This window comes from Salvia splendens, chromosome 6 (genome assembly GCF_004379255.2).
Source record: "Salvia splendens isolate huo1 chromosome 6, SspV2, whole genome shotgun sequence".
NCBI classification, from domain to species: domain Eukaryota; kingdom Viridiplantae; phylum Streptophyta; class Magnoliopsida; order Lamiales; family Lamiaceae; genus Salvia; species Salvia splendens.
Genome location: NC_056037.1, coordinates 19642494 through 19668881, shown reverse-complemented (window position 1 = coordinate 19668881; position 26388 = coordinate 19642494). Strand labels below are relative to the sequence as shown.

The 26388-nt window shown below is 39.6% G+C and overlaps 3 protein-coding genes across 3 annotated transcripts; 2 read left to right on the top strand and 1 right to left on the bottom strand.

Annotated features, from left to right (window-relative positions):
- Positions 1-6884: 6884 nt before the first annotated feature.
- LOC121808940 (probable CCR4-associated factor 1 homolog 10) lies at positions 6885-10115 on the bottom strand. Its single transcript, XM_042209496.1, has 3 exons — positions 10100-10115; positions 7744-7896; positions 6885-7645 (listed from the first exon to the last, which is right to left on the bottom strand). Exons 1-3 carry the CDS (start codon positions 10113-10115, stop codon positions 7131-7133), a joined length of 684 nt encoding a protein of 227 aa, XP_042065430.1. The 3' UTR covers positions 6885-7130.
- On the top strand, positions 8469-13687 carry LOC121808120. Its single transcript, XM_042208484.1, has 4 exons — positions 8469-11056; positions 11182-11246; positions 12044-12442; positions 12771-13687. Exons 3-4 carry the CDS (start codon positions 12090-12092, stop codon positions 13582-13584), a joined length of 1167 nt encoding a protein of 388 aa, XP_042064418.1. The 5' UTR covers positions 8469-11056; positions 11182-11246; positions 12044-12089; the 3' UTR covers positions 13585-13687.
- A 6428-nt stretch (positions 13688-20115) lies between these two features.
- On the top strand, positions 20116-25276 carry LOC121809649 (serine--tRNA ligase, chloroplastic/mitochondrial-like). Its single transcript, XM_042210395.1, has 10 exons — positions 20116-20407; positions 20493-20635; positions 20809-20902; positions 22069-22217; positions 22309-22401; positions 23083-23262; positions 23702-23868; positions 24097-24231; positions 24542-24635; positions 24785-25276. The coding sequence occupies exons 1-10, from the start codon at positions 20218-20220 to the stop codon at positions 25052-25054; spliced, it is 1515 nt and encodes a 504-aa protein (XP_042066329.1). The 5' UTR covers positions 20116-20217; the 3' UTR covers positions 25055-25276.
- Positions 25277-26388: the final 1112 nt, after the last annotated feature.

Sequence of the window (26388 nt, the reverse complement as noted above, 5' to 3'; positions counted from 1 at the left end):
AATTATTCAAAGCGTTTTTGTCTATCTCTGAAGATCCGGAGATTGGCACGAACCAATCCGGGGACCATTTTTGGTGGTGCGTCTGTCGTCGGTACAATCAAAATCGGCCAGCTGGAACAATCGAGCGCAACGAGAGTATGGTGCGCAATGCTATATACAGAGCCAACGAAGAAATCCAAAAGTTCCAAGGTATTACCTCCAGGAAGAGCGGCCGACGGGGAGCGGCAGAAGTGAGGTTGACATCATTAGTGCCGTGTTGGCGACCTACCAATCCCAACACTACAAACCGTTCAAGTACCTCAATGTTTGGCAGGAGGAGCGTGTGCATCCGAAGTATAGGGGAGGCGTATCATCCTCCTCTAGCTCCTCCAGCAAACGGTCGAGGTCGGTATCCCTATCCGACGCCGGCTCAGATGAGGTGTCCACCCAGCTCGCCGGAGCTAACTTGGGTAGCCCCGACCCGAGTAGTTCCCAACGCCAGCCGCAAGGAAGGAAGAAGTCGACGGCCAACCAACGTCGCGCTGCGACTCCATCCACCCCCGATCCCGCTCCCGCTCCCTTTGTGCCACCTCAACCCCCCCACCAACTCGTTGTGGGGGGTTATGGCCCAACTCAATTTGGCTGATAGGTCAACTATGGCCCATGAGCAACTTCGATCGCATGTGGCAATGATACGCGGTCTCCAAAGAACATTGGGAGTAGAGTCGGATGAATAGTCTTCCACAGGGGTATTTTGTAGCCTTTAATTATGTAATTTTTATATTTTAGGAGTTTAATTATGTAATTTTTAATTTGTAGGATTTTAATTATGTAATTTTTTATTTTTAGAATTTAAATTATGTAATTTTTATTTTTTTTATAATTTGTAATAGTATTCCGGGTAATTTTAATGCAGATTAATATTGTGGAAATGTTTTTATTTAAATTGAATAATAGAATGGTGGGACCCTTGAGTTTGTCCTTATAAAAGAACACGGATGTGAGTGTTGTGGTCTTGCATAAGGACAGAGAGTAAAAGTAGGTTCGGACCCACATCCATGCTCGTTGGCAAGAGCACGGATGAGGATGCTCTAAAATGCATTTAACTACATGCAAATGATATAAATTCAGAAGATGATGCTAGAAATGTCGCATTTAACTGATATGCATTTAACTACATGCAAATGATATAAATTCAGAAGATGATGCTAGAAATGTCGCATTTAACTGATGAAAATGATATAAATTCAGAAGAAGATGCTAGAAATGTTTAGGTCCTGGTGCATTTACAAAAATAGCGTAGCAACTATATTTACAAGTTATACAAGCAAGATTCAAGAATAATAGATCAGCAAAGATATCAGATGAGTTTAGAATGCCGAAAAGACTTCAACTTGGTGACGATTTCCAACGCTGAATCTGTTCGATTTCCGTTTATTCATTCAGCCCAAAGATATCAGATGAGTTTACAATACTGCTCTTTGTTGCGCTTTTAGGGTGTAATTAGATTCACAAAGTAATAAATCCTTAAAAGTACTAATTCTGCAAGTATACAGATATGCTACGTAGTAGTACAAAAGATATCAAACCCATAAGGAGTCGTTTGGTTACTAAGGCGGTAATGCTTATAAACCGGGTATCTTTGGGTGTATAATCTGTGGAAGTCTTGACTACTCACAATGCAGCCGTTTGGTTGAATATAGGTCCAATTACAAACAAGGCCAATTCCCTCATTTGGTTGACCGTATTCAAAGAGATTGTATACTTGTGATCCCTTTTTTGCCCCTAGGGTTGCAGAGGAATTTCAGGATTGCAGTCTAATAAAACCGCGAACCCCTTTGTGAATTTTTTCATTCGCGCGGTGTTTCTCGGAGCAGCCTCCCACTGTAAAGCGGCGACTACTGCAAAACCCCTTTGTGAATTATTGATGAAATTTTGAATAAGTTTACAATATTTGAAAATTAATTTAACATTCGGCAGTATTATGAAGATCATATATGTAATTCATTTTTATAAGCTAACTGTCATTTTATCCGCTTAAATTATCATTTTATAAGGTAAAAGTATCATTTTATTAAACAAAAATGTCATTTTATACACCCAAAATACCTATCATTCTATCGGCTGAAAGTATCATTCTATCGGGCAAAAGTATCATTTTATCAGTTTTATGTCATTTTGTCACGTTAAAGTATCATTTTTCAGCTTATATGCAATTTCTCCAGCTAAACTATCATTTTTATAAGCTAACTGTCATTTTATCCGCTTAGATTATCATTTTATAAGGTAAAAGTATCATTTTATTAAACAAAAATGTCATTTTATACACCAAAAATACTTATCATTCTTTGGTTGGATAAAATGATACTTTTGCATCATAAAATGATAGTTTTATGCATTGGCTCCCGTCTCCGGGTGGTGAGGAGTAGCACTTTCTTCCCGTTTTCAAAAAGGGGTTTTTCAATTTGAGCTGCGAAGATTTCAAATTCGATTTGAAATGGGGATGGACAATTGGGGGAAAAAGGGTGTTAAACAGGCACGCCGTTCGATGTCAGCTAATAAACTGCCGAAAAAATCCCGATTCCAACCAGTCGAATATTACATGAATAGTGCGGGCCTCAGAAGTTAAAAACGGGCCATGAACAATATTGCTCAAGTAACCAAACAATGAGTATATTGCAGATAAATATTATAATCTAGCTGAAACCTTACGACCAACGACTCCAAGGATGAGATTAAATGCTAAAAATAGTAAAACTTTTTTAAAAGCAGTAAATTCGTTGTATAAAAAGTTTTGAACTTGAACCGATGCATAGCAGATTGAGAAGTCAAGGGGAACAACTATTCCTAATTTGTATCGGTAGATATTATCATGTTTCCAATTTCCTGACTGAGTTTTTGAGTTATTGGAGATCTCACATTATTTTACGCTCACAAGTAGCTGATCACTTTAGGGTGTTCGGTTGACAAGATTAAATCTCATGATTAAATATGTATCATGTTTGGTTTATAAGATTGAACCCTTCAACTTAATCCTAAATGGATAGTCTCATGATAATTAGTCATAGCCTCCCACTCCAACTAAAATAATCCCACAACTTAATTCTAGATAGTCTCATGATATTAGTCATGGCAACCGAACGTCACCTTAGGGTAATGGTACACCTAAGATAATCTATGATCAGTTGCTCACGTGTCCTAGACTCTATTCACTAATCCATTACCTCCACTAGGTAGCGCAGTAGTCATACAATTAGCTTCTCATACTTCTAGTTCTCAGAGTTACCAAATTACGCTATACTCCTAAATTTGAGTTAAAGAGACGTCGGATTGTAGGTAAGTTCTAGCTAGAGCTTGAAAAACAAGCCCCGACACGTTTTGCCCGGCCATACATTGTTTTGGCTCAGAAAATGCACGGCCCGCACGTTTCGCTGACTCGTGACATGCTTAATGTGTGTACGTAGTCTTCATAAAATGGACATAACTTTCTCTATCGTATTCCATTTAAGATGTGCAAAGTATCCACATGAAATTCTTTTGAAGATCAAAACAATGGTGATCTTGTTAAAGCGTTTGAAAATAATTTTCATAGGCTCTATAACATATGGGCTCAATGTAATTAAGTATACTTATCAGCAGTACTGATAAGGGTATTTCCCTTATCACGATGCCGGAGACGATAAACAAGATAAAAGAGAAGTCTCGGGAGGCGGAATCCCGTCGACAACTCAAGGTTTAAACGAAGTACTAAAATAAAACAGAAAGAAGCGTAAATTCATGTATTCATTGATTGATGGAAGAGAATCACAATAACTCTATTTATATTACTAATACTAACTTAATAGCAAGAAAATAGATATCATAAAGATACGGTAAATCAAAATAACTAATTAATAAAGACATGGGAATCTTCAAATGGATATGCGCCATGAGTTCGAAGATGAAAGCACCAATTGATAAGGGTATTTCCCTTATCACGATGCCGGAGACGATAAGCAAGATAAAAGAGAAGTCCCGGGAGGCGGAATCCCGTCGACAACTCAAGGTTTAAACGAAGTACTAAAATAAAACAGAAAGAAGCGTAAATTCATGTATTCATTGATTGATGGAAGAGAATCACAATAACTCTATTTATAATACTAATACTAACTTAATGAGCAAGAAAATAGATATCATAAAGATACGGTAAATCAAAATAACTAATTAATAAAGATATGTGAATCTTCAAATGGATATGCACGTATCAAGTACTCTATTTGAAATCTTATTCGTGTATGAGTTTACCAAATATTAGTTCGACCTCATATATTTCTACATTAACCGTTAATGTATCATTTTCTGTGCATAACGCGATTACTAAAAACAACATATCTAGATAATGGAAACTAAAATTAATTTCAACAATTATAGCTTTTGAATGTATTAATTCTGAAATTAATTTTAATTTTCATTAATTAGTGCTATTTACGACTTAATTTTGTATTTTTGGATAGGGTAAATAGCCATTTAAATCACCAAGTTTGTTCAAAATCCGGTCTATTCAATAAAGTTTAAAATCTGTTAATTAAATTACGAAGTTTTGATTTTTCTAGTTTATCCTATGGGCCGAATTTTAGGTGGAATATTTGCAAATCCATCTTGAAATCTCAATCTAACTTTAAGATCAAACTCCTTGTGATTACACTTTGGACTATACATGCATCTTTTTCTTGATTTAAATCTCAATCCACGTCAACAATGATTCAACCTAAAATTCGACTCATATGATAAACTAGAAAAAAAACTTCATGATTTAATTAGTAAATTTTAAATTTTGTGGGAAATATCAGATTTTGATCAAACTTGGTGATTTAAATGCCTATTTACCATTTTGAATATGTGAGAAATATCATATCAAACCAATCTCCACATTATACATACATATGTCCATGCAATTAGAGCATCTGCAATGGTGGACGGACGGCGTCCGTCCGTCCGTGCCGCTGGCAAGGACGAGATTCACCGCCGCTGCGCTCGCGCCGCTGGCACGGCGCTGCTCGACGCATCGAGCACGTCCGTGCTAGCGAGCAGCTGACGTGGCGGCACGCGATTGGGCAACGGCATAGCCGTTGCCTTTGAATTATTATTATTTTTAATTAAAAATCGGTTTTTAATTTAAAAAACCGATTAAAAATAAAAAAAATTTCCACTTCCCAAAAAAAATATATCCGTTTTTTACCGTTTTCCATCATTTTTTAAATTTTTATTTTATTTTTTCCCCCAAATTACACATTTTCATCTATAAATACCCCTCTTTCACACCCAAAAATTCACCCCACACTACACAATTCTCATCCACACTCTCTAATTTCCATTCTCATTCTCATTCTCATCTTCATTCTCTCATATCCATTCTCAATCTTTCTTCCACTCCTACAACATAACAATGTCCGGCCAAGGCGATGACCCCCCGCCCTCCCACGGTTGGAACCTCGAATGGTTCGGTTCACAACCGTTTCCTAGTTCGAAAACGGAATATTCGGCCCCTCCTCAAACCCAAAGTTCGGGCATTCCGGGTGGCTACCGGCCATACCCAATCGACGACCAAGGTGCCCACGAAGGGCGATACGGGTGGACACCGGAGCCTAGGCCGACCGCCCCCTTCCAAACTCCGACTCCTCCTACTCGCGGTGTCCGCACACCGTACACTCCGGCGGAGATGGATAAATTATTCGCGGCGTACTTGGAAATCTCCGAAGATCCGGTGGTTGGCACGAACCAATCCGGCGATCACTTTTGGTGGCGCATCGCTCGCCTGTACAATGAAAACCGGCCGCCGGGAACAATCGAGCGCAACGCCATCTACCGAGCCAACGATGAAATTGGCAAGTTCAATGGCTATTTCCTCCAGGAATAGCGGAATGCGGGGAGCGGCCAGAGCGAGGTCGACATTATCACTGCCGCGTTGAGCACCTACCAATCCATGAACTACAAGTCGTTCAAGTACCTCAACGTTTGGCAGGAGACGCGAACGCACCCGAAGTATATGGGAGGTGTAACATCCTCCTCTAGCGGCTCTTCCAAACGGTCAAGGTCGGTATCCCTATCCGACGCCGGCTCCGAAGAAGTGGCTAGCCAACTCGCCGGAGCTAACTTGGGTAGCCCCGACGCCGGCCCGAGCGGTTCCCAACGCCGACCGCAAGGAAGGAAGAAGGCGGCGACCAACCGCCGTCAAGCCGCTGCTGCAACCGACGATGCTCTAGTTCTCATTCCATATGCGCCACCTCCACCCCCCACCAACTCGTTGTGGCAGCTTTTGGCCCAACTCAATATGGCCGATATGTCTAGTATGACCCCCTCGCAACTTCGATCGCACAAGACCATGATATTGGGCCTCCAAAGACAATTGGGGGTAGTGGCGCCAGATGAGTAGTCGTCCACGGGGTATTTTTAGCTTTTAATTATGTAATTTTTAATTTTTAGGAGTTTAATTATGTAATTTTTTATTTTTAGGTATTTTTAGTATTTTAATTATGTAATTTTTAATTTTTAAGATTTTAATTATGTCCTTTTATTTTATTTGTAATTTGTAATATTTATTGTGGTTTTTTAATAAATTTTAATTTTATGGAAATGTTTTTGTTTAATTGAATTTCAAATTGAATTGTGCTCGTACTTGAGGAAGAGCACAGCTGTGAGTGTTGTGCTCTTGCCAGAGAGCAGACAGAAAAAGTGGGGTCGGGCCCATAACCGTGCTCGCTGACAAGAGCACGATTGTGTGTGCTTACTATACTCCTAACTCAATACCACTGAACATCAAAATCAAATGCCAAGATTGAAACTTCTGATTTATAACTCAAAAAATTCATTCACTAAAACTTGTAGCATAGTGTACCAATGTTTTTTTTTTGGTAATTCTCCCTTCACCAACTTCACATTCTACACCACACCACACCACACCACAATGCTTCTCCACATCCCCCCCAAAGTACATGTCCCTAATCTTGACAAACGCAGCCACGGTGAGCAAGCTGTCCGAGCCCGCCTGGTGGGCCACCCCGACCCTCTCCAGCCCGAGCGTCTCACCCAGCCCGCTCAGCCCCCCGTGCAGCACCCCGGCCCGGTGCACTTCATCAAATACTTAACATCATAACTCACCGGAAAAAACACTTTCACCAACCCCAAGAACTCCTCCACCGACCCGGGCAGCCTCCCGCCGCTCCAAATCTTGACCAAGAACCCTGGAACGTGACCAGCGCCACGTTCCCGTTCCCGGACGACATCAGCAGCTCCCCGAACCTCGCCGCGTCGACGCCCTTTTCCATGTTGGCGGCGAAATCGATGCCGCTGTCGCGCAGGAGCTCGACCGAGGAGGCCGGGTTGAATTCGCGGAAGTTGAACTGCCAGACGATGCCGTGGGGAGGCAAATTTACCTTGTCGTCGAGGAGCGTGAGCCCAACCTGAATCAGCTTCGTCGAGTCCACGTTGATTTTCAGCTTCTCGTACTTGGTGGACCCCGCCGCCGGGACCGGGACTCCCAGGTACTCGGCGTCGAGGCCGATCAAGGGGTATTTGTCGATGGTTTCGGCGATCAATTTGAATTCTTCGTCCAGATTGTCGGCGTAAACGTCACGAATTTCTACAAACACGGCATTCGAAAATCCCCAAATTCTTAAAGAATCATCACCTGCAACGAAATTGATTTCAAGAAAAGTGATCTTCGGATTAGAAGGTGAGAAAATTGATCGGATATTGAGTGAAGCGATTGATTCGGAAAGGAATTACCGTGGAGGTTTGGATTGTAATGCCGCGATGGAGTGAGAGATGGCGACGGGTATTTGAAATCGGAGTGGAGCGGGAAGTGCAGAGCGAGTAGGAAATCGGAGAGGGAGAGAGAAAGAGATGGAAAAAAAAGAGTATATATTATGCATTTCCACTCTCGCAATAGTAATTATCCCTTAATTTTGAATTTTAATTTTGATTATTCTTTTTAAGATCTCAATTTTTTATAAGAGGACTTGATATATTCGTAATATATACTTCATTGTTTATTCATTATACTAACATTCTATTATAAAACTAATATATAAATGTGAGATCTACGTTCCACTAACTTTTTTTCACAACGTCAAACAATTTCTTAAAAATTGTCAGCCCTAGTATATAAATGCGTGTTCGTGTCGGATAAAAAATTTCCAGTCCTAGTATTATCTCAACTACTATCTTTAAATCAGTGTCGTCCTCAAATAAGACTATTTTTTTTAGATAACTGAGTATTTATCTTTAGTTTTAATTTTTAGAAATGTAATTACCTAAAAATTTTACACAAAAAAATGCTTATATTATAGTGAGAAAAGGAATTATATAAAAATATTAATATTTCTCTTACTTTGTTTATTGTTAAAAAATAATTACCTAAAAACCTTTGATAATTTTGATACAAGCAAAGTATTAGTCAGAATTGATACAATTAAGAAATTGACATAAAAATTAAGTTTCAAAATCTAAGATAAAATTGACAAAATCAGTAAAGGTGTGGAAAAGGAAAATGAACACAAGCTCAAAGCCACAAGAGAATAAAATCTCATACAAGTAGTTCGATTCAGTGCAAAAATTAGCTCGATTGTGTGATTATACAAACAAGAAACCCCAATTAGTCTTGTTAGTGATTCCAATGCCGATTCTCGCCAACTATTTCTATCCAATGGCCGGAAACACGTCCGAGCTCCGGCGGAATTCTCGCCGGAGGAAGATACAGAAGCCCCTCCCTCTCCGGAAATTGGATGGCTATATCTATTGCATACAGGTGAACAAATTCCGTCAAATTTTTTTCAGCCCCTTAATGCTGCTTCTCCTTGCTCTCTACCTGTTCGACGAAATGTCCCAATGACGATTGTGTTAATAATGCCTGTGTCCTGCTCTTGATTTCCCCATAAGCTGTGTGCAATGCGTGAAAATTTGCTAATTAATCGATATTTTCCCCTTGGAGTGTTGAATTCTTATGGTAATTAATCTATATTTTTCTGTACAAATTCAATCCAGTGTCTTCTCTACGAATTAGTATAACTATTGTTTGAAGTGGCGATGCGGCTTGCGGTTTTAATATCTCACATGTTTTTGGAATGTGGATGAGTTTGATTTGATTGCTTGTTCTCTGTTATCATCTTAGCTCAATAGAGTTTGGAATTGCTGTGAAATAAAATATGATGATCTTTAACACGTAGGGAGTGTGTCAGTGCTTATTTTCAGCTGGAAAGGAACACATAAATACGGCAGTTTATGTTGGATTTTTTTGTGTGGAAGTCGTAGTTTTAGTAGTAGAAGAGTTTGCCGTAAAATAATAAAAGAAGTATGCCACACAGCTGCAGATAACTAATAAACAAGATGATTAAGATACTTGTGAGATTGTTACTCGGACAAATATGATACTTCCTGGTGTAAGTAGAAAAACAAAATAATCATGGATTCCTACCACGACCTTTGGGGAACATAATGTAGATCTTTTTCTTGGTCTAGTGTATTCTAAAAGTAGCGGACGCAAACAAATTCATTGTGGGGGTATTGTTCGAAGTTCATATATAGGCGTATATATTTTTTTCTTGATCAAGTACAGATATTTTGTAAAAGGTTCCCTGATAGTATATTATTTCAAGCAACCGAACAGAATTTGTGGATTCCATCCCGTAACTTGTTTTTTTGGAGAACAAATCATCTGTTTTAATTGGGAACCACACTCAGGAATATAAATTTTACAAACTGTTGAGAATGTAAAACTAATTGTAATAATCAACCATAACTCACATTTTACTAACTAAATTTGAAACAATGTTTTTATGAAAATCTTGATTATGAAATAATCAACACCAAATATTGATGAATATCTAAAAAATGAAATAAGATATTTATAAAACACTAATTATGATACTATAATAAACCCTAATTAGAATTATTTATAGAACCAAAAAAAAGCTTATCATATGAAATATTGAAGAAAAGTTGAAAAAGTTAATAGTGGTAGAGAAATGGTACACCACAGTTTGGTATATAAATTTAAATATAGGAAAGGAAAACAAAAAAATGTACTAGCACACAGTTTCTCTTTCTTCAAAATATGTGATTCTTTTCACATTTACAAAATTACTTCCATATTGGCCCATGGTGCTATGGAAACAGGGTTCGGATGGAACTTACGGAAATAAATCTGCTGCGTTAGAATACTGTGCGCTCAACAATCTTAATCTGTTTTGTAGTTAATGAGTATCATAGAAAATGTAATGGATACAACAATGGCTGAAGTGTGTATAGAATTTGATTATCAAAGCAATCAAATATATGTATATTTTCATTAGCTACATTATAAATTTGTGATATATGTTATTGCCTAATCTAATATGTTTAGATTAGTGAGGAGACTTCTTCTCATTGTTCAAGATTGCTATGACTTATTATTGTCAAAGTAAATTCTTAGGTTAGTTAATCAAATACACGGATGCGATAAGTTTATTACACGAATACAATAATAAGAAAATAGATTACAAAGGTGGCCAAGTGGCTTCTGAGCAGCCACACATGTAAACTTATTCCGAAATAGAATAGTGGAAAATAGCATTAATCACACCTTACTTATAATTTGTAACGCCTGCTCAAAAGCTTGCATACGTAACATATATCCTCACACGTCACAAGACCTTTATGGCACTTACATTCACAATCGCTGACCCTACAATCATATATGTGTGAACGAGTGCGTATCTTTTAGTTAATCAACTGTGATTGTGAAGGATTATAACAAAACAAAAAGATTAAGAAAGCCAGGTGGCTTCTAAGCGATACCACTGGCCACTTATTCCAGTCCAATCAACTTTATTCCATGTAACAAAAAGAATTATTACAAAACAAAGAGATTAAGAGAGCCAGGTGGCTGTGCAGCGCCTATATAAGAAACACAGGTTAGTCCATTGTCTATACTTCTTCAGAGTAAAAGTTTCTATAAATCTAGAGGGCGGAAATTTCTCAGAGAATAAGCATATTACTAAGGATTTGGAGGCCACAGTTGTCCTTTTTTGTGCAGTCTTCGCCAAGAATTATTTCCTTGAAGGTAGATCTGTCGTTTAAAGAATTTTAATTACATAGCTATACAGAAATGAAGAAAAAATTGCATTTTTTTATATATTTTCATGAAGGTATAAACTTAATTAATGGTTTAGTTTCTCTGTTGTGCAGTTGATGATAGATTATATGTTTGAAATGACTGCATGTTGAATTCCATAGAAGAGAAAGAAGATCTGGTAAGTTGATGTTGTTTGTGAAATAATTGTCTGAATCAATGAAGTTATCATTAATGCTTTAGCAAATAAAGTAAGAGAGAAAACACAAATGACTACGGAAAAGTAAATGTGGAGCAATAGCTGAAATTGAGATTCTTGATTTTATTTTCGATAACATTTCAGAGTATTTTAAGTTCATATATTTTGGTGATAATTCTGTAGTCATGTTTGCTATTGACAAGTTTATTTTAAAAATGATGTTGCAAGGATTGAGTTCATGAATCAGTGTTCTTTTTATGCATATTACACAAAATCTCGATTTTTAGTTGGATGCTTGGATGTAATGGTGTCGCAGGTGCGAGTGTGGGATTGTTTTTCTTTCCCCAATTTTATTTTTTGGATCCTTCAATTGTTTGCATGTTTTATACTCCCCTGCTTGTATATTCCCTAATAACAATTCAGGGATCAGTCCTTTAATGGTAATATTGGATGCAAGATTCCTATATTCTTTACTCATTTCCCGAATTAGTTTTAATGAGTAATAGTTGATAATATTTAAGTTTTAACCCTGTTTGAGTAATCACTTCTGTCATCCTAAGTATTTCTAAGTATTTTTATTTTACAAGTTGTCATATAAAAGACCCCATTATTTTCACTTCTGTACATATTTTGTTTTGCATGTATGTGTATATAAAACAAAGACACACATCTATAGTGCACACATATTTTAGTTCATGAATTTTTGAGGTCCTAAGCCAGAGGAGATGAATTTGATACTAGTTTTCTCAATAACATTTGATGAGTTCAAAAATTTACAGGTCAGCATTCTCTGTTCTCAGTCAAGCTTTCCTAGTTGCCTCGGAAATGGATTCAGATCGGACATCCAACAACTGCTTCTGGACAATGGGGGTGAATGATGCTGCATCAAAGGATGCACGCACATCTTTGGATTGGACAAGGGAGGAGGACAAGGCATTCGAGATTGCTCTCGTAACCCACTATAATGATGCTCATATGTGGGCTAAGATCGCATTGGCAGTTCCTGGGAAAACAGTTCAAGATCTAAAACTTCACTATGAAGCCTTAAGTGTGATGGCTTTTGAGTCTGGCAAGATGCCTCTGTCCATTTATCCGACCAGAGGTGATGTTCTGGAAAAGAAGGAGCTGAAGCCAGAGCAAGCGCAACGAGGGGCTCATTGGACAGAAGAGGAACACGGGTAAAAAGCGTTTAGCACATCTTACTTGCATCAAGAAATATTTTATTTTTGCCAAGATCGCTAAGTGCTTTATACTGTTGAGTGTTGATGTGCCTAATGTCCACTATATATATTGAGACGAGAGTGTACAATTTTTCTCAATGTCACGCCTGTCGAAAGGATTTATCATATCCAAGACATGGTTTCATATAATCATGTTCTGCATCTTCACTTATAAAGTTACAATTTGATTATGATAAAACTGAAAGGCTAAGCATATTTGAGAAGCATCGTTTTTTGGAACAGGTTCACACCAATGAACTGACTACAAATTCTGTGTTTGTTGCAGGCAATTTCTATACGGTTTGTGGATGTTCGGTAGGGGTGATTGGAAGAACATTTCCGAGTATAGTGTGCGAACAGGATCAAGTACCCAAGTAGCAAGCCATGCTCAAAAGTTCTTCAGAAGACTGAGTTTGACTGAAAAAGAGAGTAAACGGGTCAGTATAAATGATATCACAACTCTGAAACCCGAAAATTTGTTAGCCTTCGAGAAGGAAACGACAAGGTTCTGCAAGGGAGAGTCTTCTACAGCTGGAACCGGAGAATTGGTTCCCGGAAATCTCGAGAGAGCAGCAGCGCACGCTGGAATCCAATTGCTGTCAGGATGCGCCACGGTAGCTTCACGGAATGCTTTCGGGAAGCGCGGGCGCCCTAAGAAAGCTTTGAGTGCTGATGAAAACAAGCTGATGCTGGGGCCAAGGTATCACAGGAAAAAGAAAGCGGTTGCTTGTAACGAGAGCCGATTGCTGCCCAGGTTCCCTGAGAGGGTTCCAAGTGAGACGAGGAACCAATTGCTGTTTGGGGGAAAGAACGCTTCATCTGATGCCGGGAAGCTACTGCTGTCTGGGTACCATAACGAAGCTCCAAAGGATATCGGGTACCAACTGCTGTCTGGGTACCCTACTCAATTGGCCCCCCCGTCTGGTTCACTTGAGATCACAGGCCACCCGACGACTACTTCATATGTGACTGTTGGGAATAGCACAGGTGCAGCAATGCAAAATATTGGCGTGCTTGCGGATGGTCAATATGATATCGGTGCTAGCACCGATATTTTGGATGATGTGGATCTATCTTTGTTCCCTCATTTCCTTGATTGAAATGGGTTTAATAAATTTTCCTTACAGAATTAATACCCTTTCAACGGCCAAATGTGTACAAAAATCAATCTAATCCTTATATATAAACATGTTCAAAATCCAAGCTCATCTGTCATCCCCTGATTTTCATTGCAAAGTCCGACGTTGAATCAAACCACCTGCGTTTTAGTTTGTGGCGCGTGTTGTAGCGATGACTGGTGTGTGGTAGAAATCCTAATATGTTAGAAAAACTCAACAATATTATGTCCTAAATAGAAAGACTTATCAAAGAAATAAATTATATTTAACCTAGAGTATTAGACAGCATCGTAATCCTATCAGATGTGTATATTCTATCATACCAAACATTTGGTTTAGGCTAAGAGCATTCCACAATAGTTTGTGGACAAGCCATAGCCCAGCCATAGCCCAGCCACAAACTCCTTTGCCACATCAGCAGTACTAAATTCCTCCTGCCACATCAGCAGGACAAGCAACTGGACAAGCAATAGCCCAGCCATAGTCCAACCACATCATCAACACTAAAAACAAATAATTAAACAATCACACAAAATACGGAATTAAATTTACGACACATATACGGGAAAATTCGATAATAATATTAAAATTTTAAAAAGTACATTAATTAAAAAAAATCAAATAAAAAAATTACATTACTTAAAAAAAACTCCTAATCCACGCACGAGCCCCCCCCCCCCCCCCCCCGCCTCCGCCGCCGCCTCACTCCTCGCCGTCGTCGCCACTATCCGGGACCCCCAAATCTGCGGCATCTAAGCCCGCGTCAGAGCCCCCCACCTGTGCCGCGCCGGGATTCAAATCCTCTCGCATACTCACGAGCACGGCGTGAAAAAAACTCTTCTCCTCGGGGTCAGTTGCATTCTTCCATTGATCTATGATCTTGATCATCTGACCCCGCGCTTGTTGACGCGCCAAGAAGACGAGGTCGGCTGTCGAGCTGCCAACAGGGGGGATGCCGACTAGACCTCCTAGGACCTCTGGCTATCGCGTTGCGCCCGCCTTTGACCAACCGGGCGAGTGCAGCGAGTAAACGGGGGAGGGGACGGGGTCTCCTGAGCATCTTCGGGGAGGTCGTGGGAACCACCGCTGCTACCGCCGGTGTAATCACCTGAATAGTTCAGGCGCTGCTTCTTCGGCCAGCCTGCATCGACATCTGCCCGAAACTTCTCGGAATCCATTAGCACCTCGTAGCAGTTCCAGTAGGTGAAGTCCTTGTAAAGCCCGGGCACGGGGAACTCTTTCTCCGCCTCCCTCCTGCAGTCCTCGTCAGTTTAGCCGCTGGACTTCATTCGGAGGGCGTTGGTGTACAGCCCCGAAAATCGGGAGACCCCAGACCGGATTCGGTCCCACGCCTTCCGGCACTCCTCCCCGCTGCGTATCTTCCCCTCCAGGCAAAATGTCTTGTAGGCTGCTGCTATTTTAGCCCACAAGTTGAGGATCATCTGATTGTTCGAGGCGAGGGGGTCATCGCAAACACTCACCCACGCCTTGAACAGCGCGACGTTCTCCACATCCGTCCACTTCTTCCGTGGCTGGCTGTCGTGCTGGGGTTTGGTGCCCCTTGCACAGCGGAAGTCATGCATTCACAAATAAATCATACATACAGATCTATTTGACCGATTATGGGATTAATTAACTACATGTTAAACAATTAAAAAAGCATGCTAGAACGCACATAAATCATGTATAAGGAATTAAAACCTAAAACATGAATTTCCTACGGTTTAGAATTACTGATCTGATTCTCCAAAGAATCATCGATTGCTTGCGCCTTCTCCACGTGATGTTCTTAATACTCAACCACGAATCTTCTAATCTGTATCCCGAACTCAGATAATGACTTTTGGGTGGGCAAAGCATGTCAGAATCGAAAAGGGCTTGATTAGAAAGAAGACAGAACTTCAGTTCTTCGCAGAACTGAGAAAAATCGTTCACTGCCAATGAGTAGCACGAAATTTTAATGTTAAATCTAATTAAATCTCCTTTCTAATCTCCTTTTATATAGAGTTGTGATGAGCCAGATTAGGGATCCATGGAGGTTGGATTTGGGCCAAACCTGTTGGACTTTTACTAATTAAATTGAGCCCCAATTTAGTAGAAGTCCAATAGAATATTATTATGATCCACTATAGTATAATAATATTGACTGCCCGTCCAATCCCAAATTACGAGTAATCCGGGCTTTACCTCTTTAATTTATTATTTCCCGTGTTTAAGATATAAATATCCATTAATTAATTTAAGTCTGCTATTTGACTTTAATTAATTAATATCTTTTTCCAAGAGTTGTCTAGTTCATAATCTTTATTTATTATTCTGGAATAAATTCCAATCGGCCGGGTTTCTGAATAATAAAACCTTTTTCGAACACCTCTTGAGGATATTACTCCCTCCGTCCCGCACTACTCGCACTTATTTCCTTTTTTGGGCGTCCCAAGTTACTTGCACTCTTTCCATTTTTAGTAAAAAATTTCACCTACAGCCGTCATTTTTTACTTTCCTATACACTCATTCCTTAATCTCCGAGCCGAAAAGGAAATGAGCGAGTAGCCCGGGACGGAGGGAGTATCAAACTGGACTCACCCAACACACGATTCATTGCAATAACAATACTAGCACATCTAGACATTGATCACCACTACCCAAGATACCAGGATTCTTGGATTGCGAAAAATCCGCACCATTTGATAAATCAAAGTAGTGCATAATCAATATCGTATGCTCAATGTTATGTCAACAATGATTAAGAAATAACAATCACCGAGACCTCGTCTTTCAGTAAATAGCAAGAAAGACTTATCTCAACTGTTAGATCCTTTAGTGCTATACCACACCAGTGTCGTTTATTTCCTAAGGTAAGGAAACATGCGGACTGACACTGCAACCTTTCACGATAGGTAGCCAAAGCCTATCTAGATTGTGAAATTCTATTTCTCTTCTACAAAGGACCGACTGCGTCACCTTCTGTGAACGTCGTTCACGACCAGTCTACTATGCAGAAGAATTACACTTATTTGCTTCTTATACATTTAAATGTTTGAGAAACATCTTATAAATGCATAAGCAAACACCAATGCGATAAAATTAATTCTTCTCGCCTTGGGTTAAAAGTGGATTGTAGAATTTATTGTATACAAGCAATTCTATCCGGGCAACATGCTCGAAATATGCTTTTCAGTATACCAATCCTAATATGTCGTCACCAGCCGGCTGCGACGACTCGCCGACCACCCTCTTCCTCTTCTTCTTCTTGGGCGCGCCCCGACCCCGCCCTACTCCCCCCGTTTGAACGGGAGTGCCCGCATCCCCGAGATCTAGTCCCAACTCCTCTAAGGAGAAGGTCTCAAAGCTAGTGAACTGCGTCGCCGTAGGGATCGATGTGTACGAAGAAGCAGTAACAAAATCAAATGTGGGACGACAGACGTTGTCCCCCCGGCGTCCCCTGCATCCCCTGCCCCCTGGCGTCCCATGCATCCCCGGGTACCCCGACGTCATCTGCATCCCGGGTGCCCACCCCGGCATCATCGGCATCCCGGGTTGCATCCCCAGTACCCCCTGCCCGCCCAGAACCGCCGGCCCGCCCTGCATCGCTGGACCCCCCGGCATCCCCTGCCATTCCGGCATACCACCGCCGGATGCCATCCCGGGCATCATCTGTTGCCAAGGGTACATGTTGTTGTAGTACCCGGGCATCTGACCCCATCCACCTCCCACGGGGACCGTGGGAGTTTGAGACCCGCTCGTCCCTGGAGTAGGCTCGTTGTTGAGATCCATTTCGCGTTGTTGATCTTGTACAGAAATTAAGATAGAGAGAGTACTCGTTAAAATAAGTGGTGCGAATGAAAATGAAGTTCAAATCGCGTATATATAGAGTTTCGAAAATAAAAACAAAAAAACAAAATTGCGCTCGCCGGTCGCTCTCCGATCGGAGGCTGCAATAGCGGCGAGCTGATCGGCGAGCGAATCGGCGAGCGCTCGCTGAAATTCTCGCCGGCTGCAATAGTTCGGCGAGCGGACCGGCGAACGCCAAAAATCGGCGAGCCGGTGCGCTTGCCTCTATTGTGGATGCCCTAAAGGAGGATTTATTACTTAAATCATGTACTTTTAACGTCCTAATAACGTACTTTCTTTTTTTAGTTTGCTCCAAATAAGATAACACATTTCTATTTGGGGTAGTTTTCTCTATCCAATTAATACACCCAACTACTTTTTCTCACTCCAACTAAAATATTTAACTTTTTTTCTCTCTCCGTTTAATACTTACACCCACCTTTTATCTCTTAAATTAACACATTAACCAACAACTAGGGAACCTGTCATCTTAGCCGGGACGGAGGAGTAATATATTATATATTCTAAAGTAATATATATAACTATATATAATAATTAGTAAATCATAATTTTGATTAATAAAATTTACGTGATAATTAATGTATACTCCATATGTTCTTTCATAGTTAGAGTCGTTTTTTTTGCATTTGTTTTAGAAAAATAAAACTCTACCTTTTATCCACTTTAACTATTTATTAATCCCTCCATCCAAAGGTAATTAAGTCGTATTCTTTTTTTGTTTGTCTCAAAATGGTTGAATGATTTCCTTTTTTATAATTTTTTTATTCCTTTTCTTGCTCTACTCTCTATTCATCTCTCATACTTTCCTCTCTCTCTAACCTTTAACAAATCAATTTCTTAAATCTCGTACCCAAAATAAATGCATCAACTATCTTGGGACGAAGAGAGTATGATTTTTTCAAAACGAGTGCAAAAAAGAAACTACTCAACTATGAGGGAACATAGGTAGTACTATAATTCTACTTTAATGACGGATCTACTCTATATCCAAATATAAATAAATGTTTTTGCTTATTTTTAAAATAGAAAAGATTTATTGATGGATTATATTCTAATTGTAATAATAATATTATTCAAACCTTTGACATTTATACTTTCCCCGTTCACAAAAATTATTCCCATTTTTATCATGTTGGGATATCCATAAAAAATAGTCAAATCTTTAAAAGTGAAAAATTTCTCTATTAGATTTAATTCATTTTTTTCCTCTCATCTTCTTACTCTATCTATTTTTTCTCATTCTCTCTCACTTTATCAATTTCATATTAAAACTAGTATCACCTACAAATGATTACTACCTCCGTCAATCAATATGTCCACCTTTTCTTTTTCTTTTTTAATAAAAAACGCCCTTTGTGGGCGGGAGGTTTAGGCAGACCTCCAACCTGTAAATAATATCAAAATAAAATGTTCTACCAACATGATCTTAGCCAAAAAGTGACTAGGATCTAAACAAGAACATGAAGAAGCCAAATAGAGCTCCCACAAGTCGAGATCCTCCATACTATCAAGTGGAAAAGAACTGACAATATATATACGAGGGAGAAACGAAAAATTATCAAAACCAGCCACCAAAGAAGCTGGATCAACCCACATCTCTACGTCGGAAACGGAAGTTAGGATATCCCAGCTGGTCCATCCTAACCAGCGCCTTCGAATACCGAGGCGTAGAGATTGGATCATAGTAAGTAAGGGCAGGAGTCTGAACCCCTCTACCTGCAAGAAAATCAGCAGCTCAGTTCCCTTCTCTGTAGATGTGTGAGAACCGAACATGCCGCTGAGAAGTCATACTCCGGATCAAAGCCATGTGATGTCCACCTTTTCTTTTTAGTCTATATCAGATGTCCAATTTTTATATTTCGAAATAAATCTCTCTCTCTTATCTTCTTATTATAATATTCAACTATTTTTTTCTCGCTACTTATTCCATATAACAACTCATTCTAAAATCATCGTGTGACTCGAGAATGTGGACATCTTAAGTTGGACCGGGAACTGATTGTACTGCATTTGTTTAATTAGTACTCTAGTATTTGATGAAAACCCCCTTAGGGTATCCACTATGGGACCGCTGCGCCTATAGCCCCGGCGGGGGCGATCCCGAGGCGCCTTATAGTGCAGGTGACGTCCGCCCCGGGGCGGACGAAACCGGGGCGAGGACGCGCCGGTCAGCCTTTCGCTGCGCCTATAGGCGGGCCGGCCTATAATGTGCCGGCGATAGGCGCACCGGCACCCCGGCAGAATTTATTTATTATTATTTTTTATTTTCGACATTTTTAGTAAGAGAGGGGGAGATTGGAGAAGGAAGGAGGAGGAAGGAAGAGGGAGTAGGTAGTGCACGGTTTTGGAGAGAGAAAGAGGGGTAGTACACGTTTGTACCTATTTTTATACATCTTTTTTATTCGGTTCCAATTGTTTACGAATATTCGGTCCCAATTACCTCGTTTTCTAATTATTTATATTCCGATAATTGTAATTATAATTGAATTAAAATAAACGAAAAAATTAAAATAAAAATTGGTTATAAAATTTCGGGGCTATTGAAAGTGTCCGCCTATAGTGGGGCTGTGGACAAAAAAGGGACATGGCTATTGGGGAGTCGGCCTTATATTGGATACTCTTATGCTTATTTAGTCCCTCATTTTCAGAAAAGAAAAAGAAACTAATTTAATGAATTTCCGTACAGCTAATCTACTCCTAATTTGAATTTCTGGAGTGGAAAACACAAAAACCAGAGAAGGATAACAGAAATCAGCAGTAGCAATGGGACTGCAATCGTGCACCAAACTCTCTCCGTTTTCCATATTCAATCTCCCAACCACCCTAAATCGTTTCTCCAATCGATTCCACCACCGCCTCCGCTCCCCGCCGCCTCTCCTCGTCCGAGCACTTTCTTCCTCCACCGCCGCCGCTCCTCAACCTCCCACCGCCGCAATTTCAGACGACGCCAAAGGTAAACTTCAATCAACTTCTCATTGTGAGCTGTGCCAATTTTATTTTTTTGAGGTTTCGTTTTTTACCTTTAATTTTGGTTTTAGTCGCGCAATGGAAGGCGGCGATAGATTTCAAGTGGATTAGGGATAACAAGGACGCCGTTGCCGCCAACATTAGGGCTCGAAATTCCAATGCTAATTTGCAACTGGTGCTCGAGCTCTATGACAACATGTTGAATCTTCAGAAGGTCAGGTCGCAGTTTTTTTTGGAATATCGTAGTGCAATTGCGTTTGATTCTATTGAATTCGCTTAATTCTTAGGATCAATTGGTTCTAATAATTGTATGACAATTTAATTACATCACCAATTGAAGTTGTGGTAAGCTAGTTCTGGTTGCTAATTATCCATCACAGATTGCAGGAAGTCGAGAGGCTTCGTGCGGAGAGAAATGTAGTTGCAAACAAGATGAAGGCCAAACTGGAATCCTCTGAGCGTCAGAAACTCATTGAAGAAGGTGATATACACATATATTGATAGATACATTACACATGGGATAGTGATAAAATGCAAAAGGCATAAACTCCTAACTATGATCTGGACCGTTAAATTTCAGATTTGATATCAATAAAAATGTTTAACGGTCCAGATCATAGTTTGGAGGTTGTACAATGCATAGAGTTTGAATTTGATTATATCTCTATACATATATTTTGTTGGGAATAGGTAGTGCACACCCGAACTCCACATTAGTATGATATTGTCCGCTTTGGGCAAAGCCCTCACGGTTTTGCTCTTGGGGTACTCCCCAAAAGGCCTCACCCTAATGGAGTTGGGGAAGCCCTTAGAGCATCCACTATAAGGCGGACACTTCCAATAGCCCCGCCACTTTTTTTTGTCCACAGCCACTTCTTATTTGTCCGCGCCCACAAAAAAAAGTGTCCGCAGCTATAGGAGGACACTTTTTTTAGCCACTTTTCATTTTATTTTATTTTTTGTTTATTTTAGTTCAATTATAATTAAAATTATCGGAATGTAAATAATTAGAAAACGAGGTAATACTGAAATTTAAAAAAAGTATTGGGACCAAATATTCGTTGTATTAAGGAAACGAGAAAATTATACAACGAACATTTAAAAAAAATACAAATAAAAACTCCGCCACCGTCTACTCGAACCCCACAGAGGGGGCGTTTGACTTGATCCCCACGGCTGGGAAGGAGGATAGTCGTCATATCCCGATTCGTCGGTGCCGGGTGATTCGTCGTTTCCACCATGCATTTTTAGAAAGTGAAAATGTTGAGAGTGAATAAATGAATGGAGTTTGGAGAGATTGTGAAGTTGTGTGTAGAAGTGGTATTTATAAAAAAAATTTGAAAAAAAAAATTGTCCCGCTACTGCCGGCGCGCCGATGACCGGCGCACTATAGGCTGGTGCGCTTATAGGCGCGGCGAGGCACGCCCGGCGCGTACTCGGCGTCTTCTCGCCGATGTGCCTTCCGCCCCAAAAAATGCGTCCGCCTCGGGACGGACGCTTCCCACGCTATAGGTAGGCGCAACTCTTGTCCATTCTCCGATGTGGGATATGGTTTGCTTCACAACAATATATTTATATGTGTGTGTGTTTTCGTACTTGAAAATCGGTTATACGGTATATCTCATCTTTCTAATTTGGCTTATCCAGGTAAAAATCTCAAAGATGTTCTTGTTAGCCTGGAAGAAGATCTGCTCAAACTTACTGATGAACTCCAACAGGAAGCACAATGTGTGCCGAATATGACACATCCGGATGCCCCTGTAGGCGGAGAGGATTGCTCCACTGTGAGAAAAGTGGTAATACGTTCTTTCTCTGTCCTCGTGCATTTCTGGCCCTTGGGATGTTCTCCTTTTTTCTTGTTCTCACTACTTTTCCCACTGTTTATAGGTCGGTAAGCCTCGTGAGTTTGGCTTTGCTATAAAGGATCATGTGCAGCTAGGAAAAGATTTGGATATAATAGACTTTGATGCTGCGTCTGAGGTACTCCTTAAATTACATGTCTTAAGTTATTCGATTATCTGATTCTAGAGAAGGTCAGTGCTATTAAAGTCTAAATTTCGTTTGCCTAAATAAGGGAAAGATTCTACATCTTGCCTCTTTTTTTGGTATATGAATATAAATTTAAAGGCCGCGCCACGGAGGACTCGAACCCGAGACCTTTGGCCTCGGGCATTACCTCTCTACCGCTTGGCCGACTCACACACACGACATGTTGCCTCTTGACAAGTCCTATGGTTCAGTGTGTAGGAAAGCTAAAATTTGAAAACTGGTGTTGATTGAAGGTCAAATGGTTTCTTAAAATATTGACCTATTTTAGGGTTCTTGAAATAAAAATATTAAAGAAATTTGACTCTCTAATATTAGTAAGAAACACAGCTACCGCTTATGAGGTTCATGGAGCTGAAGTAGAAAAATCAGATGGTCTAATATTTAGAATCTTTTATCCATCAAGTCGGTTAAATGGTTAGTATGATAGATTGCCTTTTTCCATTCGTCACTGCTGATTGTTGACTGGAAAGGTATCTGCGTTACAGCCCCCTCGTATGCTGTACTGTTCTTCAATATATATCATCCCATGGAGTAAATTTTCAGTAACAATATCATATTTGTCCATGCTTGTGACTTTGCTAAAGTCTCTGAGTGATAGAATCTAGTTTACAGGTTAGTGGGTCGAAGTTCTACTACCTGAAAAATGAAGCAGTTTTGTTAGAGATGGGCCTTGTAAATTGGGCTGTATCAGAAGCCATGAAGAGGGGTTTTACACCTCTTACAACCCCAGAAATTGTCCGATCTTCGATAGTGGAGAAATGTGGTTTCCAACCACGTGGAAACAACACTCAGGTAATACCTCACTCAACGGGTAATAACAATGCACACTGAAAGTAAAATAATTTTCACAATTGATTTGTGCATCGTATGATTTGGTATAACTGCTAAGGATGGCGATTGACAAATAGTATGATTACTGTTTTAAGCCTTTGCTTGTGAAATCTGGATACAACATGCATCTTATTCAATGCTGAAAGTTGCTGCTTCTATCTTAAATTTGACTATGTAAAGATGCTAAATAGAAGATTTGAAGTTTAGCACTGAAATCCCCGAGTCACGCAGATGTAGCTTCCTCTTGAACTATTACACTCTTTCATCACTACTTTTCTGTAATATGAAATCTCAGAATCTTGATAATCCTATTTACAAACACTATTAAGCCTTGTTATTGATACAACAGTAGGACTAAAGGTGATTTAGAGTGGCTAATACATGTAACAATCTTGGGCAGGTTTATTCAATTGTAGGCAGTGATCAATGCCTGATTGGGACTGCCGAAATTCCAGTGGGGGGAATCCATATGGATTCCATACTTGCTGAGGCTTCCTTGCCTTTGAAATACGTGGCTTTCTCCCATTGCTTCCGCACAGAAGCTGGTGCCGCAGGCACTGCAACCAGGTAGATCTCTTGGTTTGTGGCAAAGTCAATAGCTCTTTTGATGAAGTTGTAAAATTAATGATTCTATTGATGTTTGGCTCTTCCCTATTTTATAGCTATTATTCTTGTCAATCTCGAATTATGTTTTCCATCTCCTTGTTGTCTATATCTGTTCTCTTTAACTCTGATTGTTTCTATTTCTAAATCTTTTCATTTTGTGCTATATTTGAAATCTGATAATTGGAACAGGGGCCTTTACCGAGTCCACCAATTTAGCAAGGTAGAGATGTTCGTCTTGTGCAGGCCAGAGGAAAGTGACTCCTTTCATGAAGAACTTATCAGCATTGAGGAAGACCTCTTCTCATCGTTGGGACTTCATTTTAAGTGCGTACATATTCTTCATTTATCTTCGTTTACAAACCTTAGATAATTAGGTGAATTTACTGAACCAATCCCAAAAGATTTGTCACATACCTTTATGGACAGAGAACCATGGGATGTCCAGAGCAAAGATCCAATATTATTTTGAAATAACTAGAGTATTTGCTTGATTTTTGTATCCATGGAGGCTTGATAAAAATTTTCACTTAAAAATTAGACCCTTTATTTGTACCAACAAGGTTATATAGTAATTAAACTTTCTAGTCTACATAAAATTTGTCCTAATTAATTTAATTATTAAAATGAATTGCAGTACTCTGGACATGGCAACCGAGGATTTGGGTGCACCTGCATATCGTAAATTTGACGTGGAGGCCTGGATGCCTGGCTTAGGGCGTTACGGAGAGGTATGCTATTGATTATTACCTAATCTGTTGTATTTTTCATTCTTTGAAAGGCTTTCACTATCTTCTGGATTATATACATCGACGTTGTGAACAAGTTTCTTCAATATAATCATATTAGCAGATAACATGGCATTTCATTTTCTGGGCAGATATCAAGCGCCTCTAACTGTACCGACTATCAAAGCAGGCGACTGGGCATCCGCTATCGTCCAGGACTATCCACCCCATCTAAGAAGGGAAAAGGCAGTTCGGGTGTGACCCAGTTTGTGCACACACTCAATGCTACAGCGTGTGCAGTTCCAAGAATGCTCGTCTGCTTGCTCGAAAATTACCAGCAAGAGGATGGCACCGTCATCGTTCCTGAGCCACTGCGGCCATTTGTGGGTGGTCTTGAAGTAATTGACTACAAGTATAGGTAGGCTTCTTGAATAGGTGAGATTTAGACAGTTTACTTGAAACTTCTTAATAAGTCGTTTTTGGGGACAATTTATCATATCCCACATTCGTATTATTTGAATTGGCATCATAATCTTAATTGGTGAGGTAATACGGAGCTTGATTTTTCGTACAATCCAATGCTTATAGATGTGCTTTGCTTGTAACACGCATGATTTGAATTGTTGCGACCCTATCCATTATCATTTGTTTTGAAATTAGAGTGCATAGTAGGGGTGGCAAATCGTGCGTGTTGTATTGTTATCGTATCGACACGATAATGACACGACACGATAAAAACAAACACGAACACGACCCGTTAAGAAAACTCCAAACACGAATACGACCCGCTACCCTTAGACATGAACACGACACGAACACATTAAGGACACGAACCACTTCGGGTCAACACGACATGTTAAAAACACATATATGACACGACACAATAACGACACTATAATAATACGAAAAATAAAAATCTATTTTCACGCTAAGTGCTCCATTAGACTAAACCTAATTTAAATTTTAAAATAAATAAAATAATAATAATAATAATATAATATATTAATATTAATTTTTAACGTGTAACACGAACACGACAAAAAATTTTCGTGTTGTTATCGTGTCGACACAATAAGGACACGGACTCAATAAGCTTTGACACATACCCATTATTTTCTCGCGGATTCGTGTCATATTATCGTGTTGTGCCAAAAATTAGCAGCCCTAGTGCATAGTTATTGATAAAAAAAAGACCACCTTAATTTTGTAAGTAAAGTGGACAAAATAAATTAAGAAAAATAGAGTAAAGATAAAAGTAAGAGAGAATGTAAAAAAGAAATAAAATGATTCACTTATCTTTGGATGTCTAAAAAAGGAATATGAATGTCCAAAAAAGGAATATGAATCATAGACAATGAACGAAGATAATATTATGTTTAATTAGGGCATCCGCAGTGGTGCGGATGTCCCGGCGGAATTTCCCGCAGAATTCCCAAAAACACCTCCTGCCACGTCATATGCACTGTCACGTCATACGGACTTCCCACTGCACTGTCACGTCATACGGACTTCCCACTGCACTGTGGCAGAATTCCTCTGCGGAATTCCCACATTAAAAAAATCACAAATTCACAAATTAAACAATTTCTGGAAGTAAACAATTTACGTAATTAAAATTTCGACGATAATAAGGAAAAAAATCCATTAAAATAAGAAAAGTATATTTCACCAAATAAAAAAAATACATTTCAATAATTAAAAACTACATCAACGACGACCCCTACCCTGCCACACTTCTTCAATTATATCGTTCTGG

Coding starts and splice junctions, on each gene's coding strand:
- LOC121808940 (XM_042209496.1), bottom strand. Junction 7,646..7,743: donor TTACAATCCAAACCTCCACG/GTAATTCCTTTC, acceptor ATTTCGTTGCAG/GTGATGATTCTTTAAGAATT.
- LOC121808120 (XM_042208484.1), top strand. CDS start 12,090: ATGGATTCAGATCGGACATCCAACAACTGCTTCTGGACAATGGGGGTG. Junction 12,443..12,770: donor TGGACAGAAGAGGAACACGG/GTAAAAAGCGTT, acceptor TGTTTGTTGCAG/GCAATTTCTATACGGTTTGT.
- LOC121809649 (XM_042210395.1), top strand. CDS start 20,218: ATGGGACTGCAATCGTGCACCAAACTCTCTCCGTTTTCCATATTCAAT. Junction 20,636..20,808: donor ACATGTTGAATCTTCAGAAG/GTCAGGTCGCAG, acceptor CACAGATTGCAG/GAAGTCGAGAGGCTTCGTGC. Junction 23,869..24,096: donor GCCGCAGGCACTGCAACCAG/GTAGATCTCTTG, acceptor TAATTGGAACAG/GGGCCTTTACCGAGTCCACC.